Source organism: Oncorhynchus tshawytscha, unplaced genomic scaffold, assembly GCF_018296145.1.
Source record: "Oncorhynchus tshawytscha isolate Ot180627B unplaced genomic scaffold, Otsh_v2.0 Un_scaffold_4_pilon_pilon, whole genome shotgun sequence".
Classification (NCBI taxonomy): domain Eukaryota; kingdom Metazoa; phylum Chordata; class Actinopteri; order Salmoniformes; family Salmonidae; genus Oncorhynchus; species Oncorhynchus tshawytscha.
In genome coordinates, this window is record NW_024609834.1 from 1,154,506 (window position 1) to 1,167,123 (window position 12,618).

At 43.8% G+C, this 12,618-nt stretch overlaps 1 protein-coding gene across 2 annotated transcripts in view; it reads left to right on the top strand.

The window, feature by feature from the left end:
- LOC112264212 (transcription factor 25) overlaps positions 1-12,618 on the top strand; it is a 33,635-nt gene that overhangs the window by 16,628 nt on the left and 4,389 nt on the right. For both annotated transcript variants that reach the window (XM_042319589.1, XM_042319590.1), the window contains exons 13-17: positions 487-574; positions 751-909; positions 4,912-5,002; positions 5,677-5,756; positions 9,961-10,036. In XM_042319589.1, coding sequence (XP_042175523.1) covers positions 487-574; positions 751-909; positions 4,912-5,002; positions 5,677-5,756; positions 9,961-10,036 — 494 coding nt within the window. The remainder of the gene's footprint in view (positions 1-486; positions 575-750; positions 910-4,911; positions 5,003-5,676; positions 5,757-9,960; positions 10,037-12,618) is intronic.

Genomic DNA, 12,618 nt, shown 5'->3' on the forward strand with positions numbered 1-12,618 from the left:
AAGTCACACACACACACAGGCCTGAGAGGGACAGCCACCAGAATGTGTTCCACCATGGTTGCTTATATAGAACACACACACATACACAGGCCTGAGAGGGACAGCCATCAGAATGTGTTCCACCATGGTTGCTTATATAGAACACACACACATACACAGGCCTGAGAGGGACAGCCATCAGAATGTGTTCCACCATGGTTGCTTATATAGAACACACACACATACACAGGCCTGAGAGGGACAGCCATCAGAATGTGTTCCACCATGGTTGCTTATATAGAACACACACACATAAACAGGCCTGAGAGGGACAGCCATCAGAATGTGTTCCACCATGGTTGCTTATATAGAACACACACACATACACAGGCCTGAGAGGGACAGCCATCAGAATGTGTTCCACCATGGATGCTTATATAGAACACACACAGACAGACAGACAGAAAAGAGACCTATGCCTGATATCTGTTTGTTTGTGTTCCCCAGTGTTGATGCCTCTGTTGGACCTGTGCACAGTGCAGCCAGACGCTGCTGTATCGTCACATGACTTCTTTGGACCCAGAAGCCAGTTGGGGTAAAACATCTGCTTCAACCGAGGCATCATGTCTTCCTGTCTGTCATGTCTTCCCTTTATGCACATCTTCTGTGTCAGTCAGCCTAATGGAATTGAATCATGATTTATTGGCATGAAATTGTATTAGAGTGACAAATTTAATTGTTCCTTCCTCCCATCTCTTTCCCTCTTTCTAGGCAGTCTCCTGCCCTGGCTGAACTGGTGTCTCTGTACGTGGGGCGGACGCACACCCTGTGGAGGGAGGGAGGGGTCCTGCTGTGGCTGGAGGAGTGTGTGAGGGAGGTGTTACGACGAGTCGACGCTAAAGACCCTCTGGTGGAGGACTGCCAAAACAAGTAAGAGCCCCATGGACTCTAGATCACTGGCATTATTACCTTTCCAACCGGGCAAACTGTTCCTCATTAACCCATTCACCTCTATCCTCAAATTCGCACTGAGTATTTCTGTTCAATAAGTAATATTCATTGATTCAGTGGAGCAATGTTCAGTGTGGATTCCAGGCTAGTTCACCTCCAACATTCCGTGCCTAGTGAAGGTCTACTTACCCTTTACACAGTTTACAAATTTTGCAGCCTTAAAATTAATTACAAAAATAGATTACATAGTTTTTCTACCATTGTTCACAACCTACTCTACACTTCCAACGTGAAAGAAAAATTATAGAACATTTTCCAAATTAATAAAATAAAAATAAGATGTCTGGATTGCATATGTCTTCACACCCCAGGGTTAATACTTGGTGGAAGCACATTTGGCAGCCATTACAGCTGAAAAAAAACATTTGGAATAGGAATCTACCAACTTTGCACAGATGTTAGAGCAACATACAGTGGGGCAAAAAAGTATTTAGTCAGCCACCAATTGTGCAAGTTCTTCCACTTAAAAATATGAGAGAGGCCTGTAATTTTCATCATAGGTACACTTCAACTATGACAGACAAAATGAGAGAGAAAAAATCCAGAAAATCACATTGTAGGATTTTTAATTAATTAATTTGCAAATTATGTTGGAAAATAAGTATTTGGTCACCTAAAAACAAGCAAGTTTTCTGGCTCTCACAGACCTGTAACTTCTTCTTTAAGAGGCTCCTCCTGTTGAGGTTAGGGTCAGTGTTTGTACTGTATGTCTGTTAACCCCATGTTAATCAGAGTCATCTGACTGACCCCTCACGAGTGGAGAAGAGAGAGGTTACATGGAGAGGTTACATGGAGAGGTTACATGGAGAGATTACCTGGAGAGGTTACCTGGAGAGGTTACCTGGAGAGGTTACATGGAGATGTTCCATTTTTTACACCTTTATTTAATATTTTTTCAACTAGGCAAGTCAGTTAAAACACATTCTTATTTTCAATGACTGCCTAGGAACGGTGGGTTAACTGCCTTGTTCAGGGGCAGGATGACAGATTTTTACCTTGTCAGCTCAGGGATTCAATCTTGCAACCTTACGGTTAACTAGTCCAATGCTCTAACCACCTGCGCCACGAGGAGCCCGCCTGTTACGCGAATGCAGTAAGAAGCCAAGGTAAGTTGCTAGCTAGCATTAAACTTATCTTATAAAAAACAATCAATCATAATCACTAATTAACTACACATGGTTGATGATATTACTAGTTTATCTAGCGTGTCCTGCGTTGCAAATAATCGATGCAGTACGCATTTGCGAAAAAGGACTGTCGTTGCTCCAACGTGTACCTAACCATAAACACCAATGCCTTTCTTAAAATCAATACACAGAAGTATATATTTTTAAACCTGCATATTTAGCTAAAAGAAATTCAGTTTAGCAGGCAATATTAACCAGGGGAAATTGTGTCACTTCTCTTGCGCTCATTGCACGCAGAGTCAGGGTATATGCAACAGTTTGGGCCGCCTGGCTCATTGCGAACTAATTTGCCAGAATTTTATGTAATTATGACATAACATTGAAGGTTGTGCAATGTAACAGGAATATTTAGACTGATGGATGCCACCCGTTAGATAAAATACGGAACGGTTCCGTATTTCACTGAAAGAATAAATGTCTTGTTTTCGAGATTATAGTTTCCCAGATTCTACCATATTAATGACCTAAGGCTCGCATTTCTGTGTTATGTTATAATTAAATCTATGATTTGATAGAGCAGTCTGACTGAGCGATGGTAGGCACCAGCAGGCTCATAAGCATTATTTCAAACAACACTTTCGTGCGTTTTGCCAGCAGCTCTGCTGTTTATAACTTCAAGCCTATCAACTCCAGAGATTAGGCTGGTGTAACGATGTGATGTGAAATGTCTAGCTAGTTAGCAGGGTGCGCGCTAATAGCGTTTCAAACGTCACTCGCTCTGAGACTTGGAGTGGTTGTTTCCCTTGCTCTGCATGGGTAACGCTGCTTCGAGGGTGGCTGTTGTCGTTGTGTTCCTGGTTCGAGCCCAGGTAGGAGCGAGGAGAGGGACGGAAGCTATACTGTTACACTGGCAATACTAAAGTGCCTATAAGAACATCCAATAGTCAAAGGTATATGATGGTACAAATGGTATAGAGAGAAATAGTCCTATAATTCCTATAATAACTACAACCTAAAACTTCTTACCTGGGAATGTTGAAAGGAACCACCAGGAACCACCAGCTTTCATATGTTCTGAGCAAGGAACTTAAACGTTAGCTTTCTTACATGGCACATATTGCACTTTTACTTTCTTCTCCAACACTTTGTTTTTGCATTATTTAAACCAAATTGAACATGTTTCATTATTTATTTGAGGCTAAATTGATTTTATTGATGTATTATATTAAGTTAAAATAAGTGTTCATTCAGTATTTTTGTAATTGTCATTATTACAAATACATTTTAAAAACCGGCCGATTAATCGGTATCGGCATTTTTTGTCCTCCGATAACCGGTATCGGTATCGGCGTCGAAAAATCATAGTCGGTCGACCTCTAATAGATAGTTTTTACATAGAGACGTTACATGGAGATTTTACGTAGAGAGGTTACGTAGAGAGGTTACGTAGAGAGGTTACGTAGAGAGGTTACGTAGAGACGTTACATAGAGTTTACATAGAGACTTTACATAGAGAGTTTACATAGAGACAGGTCATAACGTGCTCTTTGCGCTCCAGGGGTCCTAATGTTTATGGGTTGTTTTCTCACTGTCAGAAGTCCTGATCCCTATACTACAAATGTAGTTTGAGGAGTTGGCGAGGTAACTTTGGTCTGAGTTCAATTTGGGATTACCGGTATCACAAATGTGGCTTACCTTTTAGCCAGGTACATTTCTATGGCAACGAATCCTTCAGATCTAACTTGCTCCGAGGCAGGCTAACTCAGGGCTAACTACATTTATCCTGAATGGAGTGTCTGAGCTGCAAGTTGAGGACCAATTAAATCAGATTCCCTCCCTCTCTCAAAGATTACTTCATCATTCACTTCATTTGAGACAGACAACTAATTAAAGATTTTATTCATCAAATGTGTTTTGTGTGTGAAAGAAATAGTAATGGTTAAAATACCTATCACATTACACATAGTAATGACCGATGCATTCGAAACTTCACGCACAGTAAAACTTTTGTATGACCCAATACAGTTGTTTTATTATAAGAGGAAAAAGATGCTCATGCATTGGTAACCACACCAAAGTAATTCAATAAAGACTGCACTTAGAAGTCTATTTCGCACCATAGCCTGCTGAATTTGCCAGATAACTTCTCTTTCATTTTGATTTATGCACAAATGAAAATGTGGCACTGACTTGCCCATGGATTGATGTTTCAGTATTGTCTCAATGAAGAGTTGGGCGTTCGACTAGCAGATTACCCCTATTCCTTAGATTAAATTGCATGCTTTAATGGAGAATCTCCTTGGAAAGTGCTTTTTAGTCTAGGAAAAGGCTTAATCTAGGTCTGAGAAACCATCCATAAGTCTACGACAAATCTGCAAAAGTTATTGTTTCATAATAAGTGTTGAGGCAACACTTTTAGATTAAATATAGCAATGTTACATTTCGATGTCAGGAAGAAATCAAAGGAGCCTCCTGATATGAGGCATATTGGCTTATGTCTCTTTTTATTCGATTATTATTATTAATATATATTTGTTGTACTTTTACCCCTTTTTCGTGATCCCGGCCGGCCGGCCAACCCCTCCCCTAACCCGGACGAAGCTGGGTCAATTGTGTTCCGCCTCATGGGTCTCCCGGTCACGGCTGGCTGTGACACAGTCTGGATTCGAACCCGGGCCTGTAGTTACGCCTCAAGCACTGTGGTGCAGTGCCTTAGACTGCTGCACCGCTCGGGAGGCCCTGGCCTATGTGTCTCTGACTTTGGTTTCCCCTCCTGTCTCCTCCATCCCCCTAGGAGGAAGCAGAGGTACCAGAGTGCCCCCCTGAACATCCATCGCCACGTCATCCTGTCTGAAATCAAAGAGGCCACCTCCACTCTACCGCTGGTGAGAGACTCAGGCAACAGCCACTCTACTATACCCTGGTCACCAGTTCTGTTTCTGATTTAGCCCAGTAATCCATTGTCATGCTGTTTGTCATTTGTTCAATCAGAAACAGATTTGGCAACCAGGTTTACTCTATTATTAAGTCTGTGTCTCATATAGCACCCTATCCCCTTATATTGCATGACTTTTGACCAGCCATAACCCTGGTCAATAGTAGCACAGAGTATATAGGGGAATAGAGTGGCTTATCTAATCATAGTATAATTTCCTTACTGCTTTATCACATGATCATGAATGGTTGTATTCATTCATTATGTACACTGTATATCCTGTATCTGTATAACATGAAATGTCCCAAAGAGTAAATGTGGTTTGCAGGAGAGTAGCGTACACATACACAACCGCTACAGTACAGAGCATGCCAAATTATGCTGAGAATGTAGTCCTCTAATTCAAAGAGATAAATAACAACTGGCATACGGCTTCCTTATTGGTTCCATGAAGAACCCAATCAAATATAATGATTGGACCTCCTCATCGAGAGGTCCTCATAACACAAACGAGATCAACTTGATGTTTTGGATGCATGACAATTACAACAGTAACAGAGTTTTAGTGAGGATAGGCCTTCAATATGTTTACTGTAATGGTGAATTGTGTGTGTTCCTTCCCAGGAGGTGACCACTCAGTCGGTGATGGGGTTCGATCCTCTCCCCCCGCTGGACTCAGTGGTCTCATATACCCGGCCTGAGAGGTAACCCTCCAAACATGTCCTAACTTGTGTCATTATACATATCTTGTGCAAGGTAGGGTATGTACCAGTGCAGGTTTTTACATAGTACACTAAATATAAACACTACCGTTCAACATTTTGAGGTCACTTAGAAATGTCCTTGTTTTTTAAATAAAAGCACATTTTTTGTCATTTAAATAACATCAAATTGATCAGAAATATAGTGTAGACTGGCAGCTTCATTAAATAGTACCCGTAAAACACCAGTCTCAACGTCAACAGTGAAGAGGCGACTCCGAGATGCTGGCCTTCTAGGCAGAGTTCCTCTGTGTTCTTTTGCCCATCTTAATCTCTTCTTTTTATTGGCCAGTCTGAGATATGGCTTTTTCTTTGCAACTCTGCCTAGAAGGCCAGCGTCCCGGAGTCGCCTCTTCACTGTTGACGTTGAGACTGGTGTTTTGCGGGTACTATTTAATGAAGCTGCCAGTTGAGGACTTGTGAGGCGTCTGTTTCTCAAACTAGACACTCTAATGTACTTGTCCTCTTGCTCAGTTGTGCACCGGGGCCTCCCACTCCTCTTTCTATTCTGGTTAAAACCAGTTTGCGCTGTTCTGTGAAGGGAGTAGTACACAGCGTTGCACGAGATCTTCAGTTTCTTGGCAGTTTCTCGCATGGAATAGCCTTCATTTCTCAGAACAAGAATAGACTAACGAGTTTCAGAAGAAAGTTCTTTGTTTTCTGGACATTTTGAGCCTGTAATCAAACCCACAAATGCTGATGCTCCAGATACTCAACTAGTCTAAAGAAGGACAGTTTTATTGCTTCTTTAATCAGCACAACAGTTTTCAGCTGTGCTAACATAATTGCAAAAGGGTTTTCTAATGATCAATTAGCCTTTTAAAATGATATACTTGGATTAGCTAACACAACGTACCATTGGAACACAGGAGTGATGGTTGCTGTAAATGGGCCTCTGTACGCCAATGTAAATATTCCATAAAAAATCTGCCATTTCCATTTACAACATTAACAATGTCTACACTGTATTTCTGATCAATTTTATGTTATTTTAATGGACAAAAACTTGGCTTTTTTTCAAAAACCCCCCAAAAAAACAAAGTGACCCCAAACCTTTGAACGGTAGTGTACATATATTATATATACAGTGCATTCGGAAAGTATTCAGAGCCATTGACTTTTTCCACATTTTGTTACGTTGCTGTTCTAAAATTGATTAATATATTTTTTTCCTCGTAAATCTACACACAATACCTCATAATGACAAAGCAAAAACAGTTTTTTGACATTTTTGCAAAAGTATTTAAAAAAAAAAAACTGAAATATGCTATTTACATAAGTATTCAGAACCTATACTCAGTACTTTGTTGAAGCACCTTTGGCAGTGATTACAGCCTCGAGTCTTCTTGGGTATGACGATACAAGCTTGGCACACCTGTATTTGGGGAGTTTCTCCCATTCTTCTCTACAGATCCTCTCAAGGTCTGTCAGGTTGGACGGGGAACGTCGATGCACAGCTATTTTCAGGTCTCTCCAGAGATGTTCGATTAGGTTCAAGTCCAGACTCTGGCTGGGCCACTCAGGGACATTCAGAGACTTGTCCCGAAGCCACTCCTGTGTTGTCTTGGCTGTGTGCTTAGGGTCGTTGTCATGTTGGAAGGTGAACCTTCACCCTAGTCTGAGGTCCTGAGTGCTCTGGAGCTTCAAGGATCTCTCTGTACTTTGCTCCGTTCATTTTTCCGGAGGCTAGCCTTCCAGTCCCTGCCACTGAAAAACATCCCCACAGCATGATGCTACCACCACCATGCTTCACCATAGGGATGGTGCCAGGTTTCCTCCAGACATGACGCTTGGCATTCAGGCCAATCTTGGTTTCATCAGACCAGAGAATCTTGTTTCAAATCATGTCTAATCAATTGAATTTACCACAGGTGGACTCCAGTCAAGTTGTTGAAACATCTCAAGGATGATCAATGGAAACAGGATGCACCTGAGCTCAATTTGGAGTCTCATAGCAAAGGGTCTGAATACTTGTGTAAAGAAAGTTTACTTTTTAATTTTTTTAAATAATATATAATGTGCAAAAATGTCTAAACCTGTTTTTGCTTTGTCATTATGGAGTGTAGTGTGTCAATTGATGAGGAAAACAATTAATTTAATCCATTTGTGGAAAAAGGTCAAGGGGTCTGAATACTTTCCGAATGCACTGTAGCTAGTTAAAGAATGTGGCTCCTTCAGGGCCTCCCGGGTGGCGCAGTGGTCTAGGGCACTGCATCGCCCAGGCTCTGTTGCAGCCGGCCGCGACCGGGAGGTCTGTGGGGCGACGCACAATTGGCCTAGCGTCGTCCGGGTTAGAGAGGGTTTGGCCGGTAGGGATATCCTTGTCTCATCGCGCACCAGCCACTCCTGTGGCGGGCTGGGCGCAGTGCACGCTAACCAAGGTCGCCAGGTGCACGGTGTTTCCTCCGACACTTTGGTGTGGCTGGCTTCTGGGTTGGATGCGCGCTTCGCCTCTCCCGAGCCGGTACGGGAGTTGTAGTGATGAGACAAGATAGTAATTACTAACAATTGGATACCACAAAAAGGGGGTAAAAATGTTTTTTTTTAATTAAAAAAGCATATGGCTCCTTCAGATTGCTAGGTTCTTCTCTATAGGTCTACTTGGATCAGCAATCCTGTCAGTGCCTCTGGACTGAAAACCAAGAGTCAGGACAGTATCTGCTTGTGTTTTCCTAAGCAGAACCAATACAGCTTGGTTTGTTTCAGTCTACCTAAGGCTGTCTGGCCCACTGGCCACTGACTCCATTGAGGATCTCTAATGAAGGTATATTAGAGTACAGTGTAAGGGGATGGGGGTGATCCATTTGTAATGTTCAGGAGTGTGGACATTGGAAAGGCACACGGTTATGTAGGCCGGGGGAGGTGAATTAACCCTCTCTCTGTCTTTGCCAATGGTGACAAACGCCATTGATGTACATTTGGCATAAAGAATAGCCTTGATTTCACCAGCTTGCATCTCTCCTCTTAATGGTCTATCCCTGACACACCCTTCCTTCTCTGCCTCCCTTCTTTCTCTCCCTCCCACCTATCCCTCTCTTCAATCTCTCTCTTCTCCCCTCTCGCTGTCATCAGTTTCTCTGAAATAGCATGTGGTTACAGGAGTGTTGTGGGTTCCTGACTGAGGCCTCTTTTCCTCCCATCTTATAATAGCTGTTAACCAGCAGAGTCAGTGGTGGATGGTAGGGAGGCATCAAACCATCAGAGAGGCGAATACGGTGACAACGAATAATATGACATTGACTCCTAGTCAAGGGAAAGTGTAGCATTTGTTTTAAGTGGGGAAGACCTAATTTTCTGAGGGCTGTTGTGTGGAGCACACTGTACATACTGTACCCTGTCCTGATGATCTCTGGTGAGAATTACTTAGAATGACAGCCCACCCATGTCTGAGGACAGCCCACCCATGTCTGAGGATAGCCCACCCATGTCTGAGGACAGCCCACCCATGTCTGAGGATAGCCCACCCATGTCTGAGGACAGCCCTACTATTTCTGCCTGATGGTTGCTTGTTCCTCACAAGCTTTACCAACATGGCCACGGAGAAGTGTTTTGATTGATAAAGAACTGGGGGTGTGTAAGTGGTTGAAGTAATGATTTTTATTAATGGGTGGGGGGTTACTGGTCACAATTTAGCACTGGATCTGTAACCGCAACATAAAAGACCATTCTTTGGGTTCAGAAAAACTATTGGACCTACTTATAATGATCTACAGTGAGGTCCAAAAGTACTTAGACAGTGACACTTTGTTGGAATGGTTAATAACACATTATCATGTATTTCTATTGGGCACACATAATCTGAAACACAACCAAAACTAACTGCAAATGCATCCAACAAGTTTGGAGTATTACAAGCTTGTTGTAGTCGGGACCAAATATATGGGACCAATTACTAAACTTTTGACTACTTTAATACACATATAGGTACATTTGCCCAATACTTTTGGTTCTCTAAAATGCGTTGACTATGTACACATTCCAAAGTGCAGGAGTACAGAGTGAAAACAACAAAACACGGACCTCACTGTATATGATGGTTGATATAATTTATGGTCATGGGAGAATCCTTATCAGCAGAAGAGTATCAGAAACGTATTGTATGCTTGTGTTATCTTGTTAGCTTTCTCACTTGTCTCTGTGTTTGCAGGCAGAGTGTGGGAGCCTCCAATGAGAGCACCCTGTCACTGTTCTTCCGCTCTCTGCTGCCAAACTTCAACTTGCAGGTAAGTGAGTGAGCTAGGCCAAGGGGGAGCTACAGAAGACCAGGGGTATGCAACCATGGTCCTCGGGAGCTGCAGTGTCAGGCAGATGGCTTGGGTTCTTTCATTCAAGTCCGTGTCTGATTATTTAGATCTGGAAAATTCTGATTCCAATCAGTGACATTAATGGATATGGATTTGACAAAGAAGTAGCAGAGGAAGAGGACATCAGCAGACACTGTGGTCCCTGAGGACAGAGCTGCATGCCCCCAAGCGTGGCAAATCTAAGAAAAGGTCCTCTGCATCATAGAACATCATGACTGCTTGTCCTTTGACCCCAATGTCCCATCTCCTGTTATTGACCTCATAAACCAACGTGTGTGTGTGTGTGTGTCTCTGTCTGTCTGACTGTATTGTGTGTTTTTTAACATAGGGCAGGGACCTTGAATAAGATGGCATGTGAAACACAGCCTCATAACGATAATATAGTTAGCATCTCCACTGTGCCTTTCCCAATGGGAGACCAATAGGGAACATCAGCTGTTGAGGCATATGACCTCCCCACACACGGAAGAGTGTAAAAACAAATATATAAAGATCACAGGATATTTCAGTTGGCATGTTGCTGCAGCAGACAATGAAAACATTCATAAAGTGTACCGAGAGTCAAAGAACCTGGTCTGTCGCCTCCTCAGGGCTCCCAGATTCCTCACATACACTAGCCCACGCTGTTGCTAGGCCACGGTCAGCGGGATGAGACGTCATCATAATAATCTCAAAACATTTGTGGGAGTGCTGAGCTAATGGAGACATCCTGGGCTACTGTTGGGCTGAGCTAATGGAGACATCCTGGGCTACTGTTGGGCTGAGCTAATGGAGACATCCTGGACTACTGTTGGGCTGAGCTAATGGAGACATCCTGGACTACTGTTGGGCTGAGCTAATGGAGACATTCTGGGCTACTGTTGGGCTGGAGACAGCTAATGGAGACATCCTGGGCTACTGTTGGGCTGAGCTAATGGAGACATCCTGGGCTACTGTTGGGCTGAGCTAATGGAGACATCCTGGGCTACTGTTGGGCTGAGCTATGGAGACATCCTGGGCTACTGTTGGGCTGAGCTAATGGAGACATCCTGGGCTACTGTTGGGCTGAGCTAATGGAGACATCCTGGGACACTACTGTTGGGCTGAGCTAATGGAGACATCCTGGACTACTGTTGGGCTGAGCTAATGGAGACATCCTGGACTACTGTTCCTGAGCTAATGGAGACATCCTGGGCTACTGTTGGGCTGAGCTAATGGAGACATCCTGGGCTACTGTTGGGCTGAGCTAATGGAGACATCCTGGGCTACTGTTGGGCTGAGCTAATGGAGACATCCTGGGCTACTGTTGGGCTGAGCTAATGGAGACACTGTTGGGCTGAGCTAATGGAGCTGGGCTACTGTTGGGCTGAGCTAATGGAGACATCCTGGGCTACTGTTGGGCTGAGCTAATGGAGACATCCTGGGCTACTGTTGGGCTGAGCTAATGGAGACATCCTGGGCTACTGTTGGGCTGAGCTAATGGAGACATCCTGGGCTACTGTTGGGCTGAGCTAATGGAGACATCCTGGGCTACTGTTGGGCTGAGCTAATGGAGACATCCTGGGCTACTGTTGGGCTGAGCTAATGGAGACATCCTGGGCTACTGTTGGGCTGAGCTAATGGAGACATCCTGGGCTACTGTTGGGCTGAGCTAATGGAGACACATCCTGGGCTACTGTTGGGCTGAGCTAATGGAGACATCCTGGGCTACTGTTGGGCTGAGCTAATGGAGACATCCTGGGCTACTGTTGGGCTGAGCTAATGGAGACATCCTGGGCTACTGTTGGGCTGAGCTAATGGAGACATCCTGGGCTACTGTTGGGCTGAGCTAATGGAGACATCCTGGGCTACTGTTGGCCTGAGCTAATGGAGACATCCTGGGCTACTGTTGGGCTGAGCTAATGGAGACATCCTGGGCTACTGTTGGCCTGAGCTAATGGAGACATCCTGGGCTACTGTTGGGCTGAGCTAATGGAGACATCCTGGGCTACTGTTGGCACAAAGGGTTCTGACAGGATGGAAGGGAACATTGATTAGCTGGAGTTTAGGTAGATATTCCCTAACCCTCTGGAGGTTTCTGAATGGATTAACCATACGACTCATTTCATGCCTATTTGCTCCGTGGCCAAGCCTTAGAAAGTGCTTCTGAGTAGCTTCCTATTCCACTAGATCTACTGCAGATTATCCACATTAAGTCTACAGTAGTGTAACTTTGCCACAGAAAAACGGGTTCCTATGTTGGAACTAACCAATATGGCCCATGAAGAACATGCTCTTGAAATAGTGTTTTCTGGTGCGTTTTGGACATGTCCGAACAAAGTTGACCCATTGACGATGTTATGTAGTGTCTGACTCTGACCTCTATCTGATGTCCGATAACACAATCTGATCACAATCTACAACCAACACTTTGTGACAGTTGGCATCGGAGGCCTAACAAAGTTTAGCTTCATCATTTGATACAGCACAGATCGTGGAGAAAGATTGACGAGGCAAACTTGGCTTTTGGTACAAGAACTCTT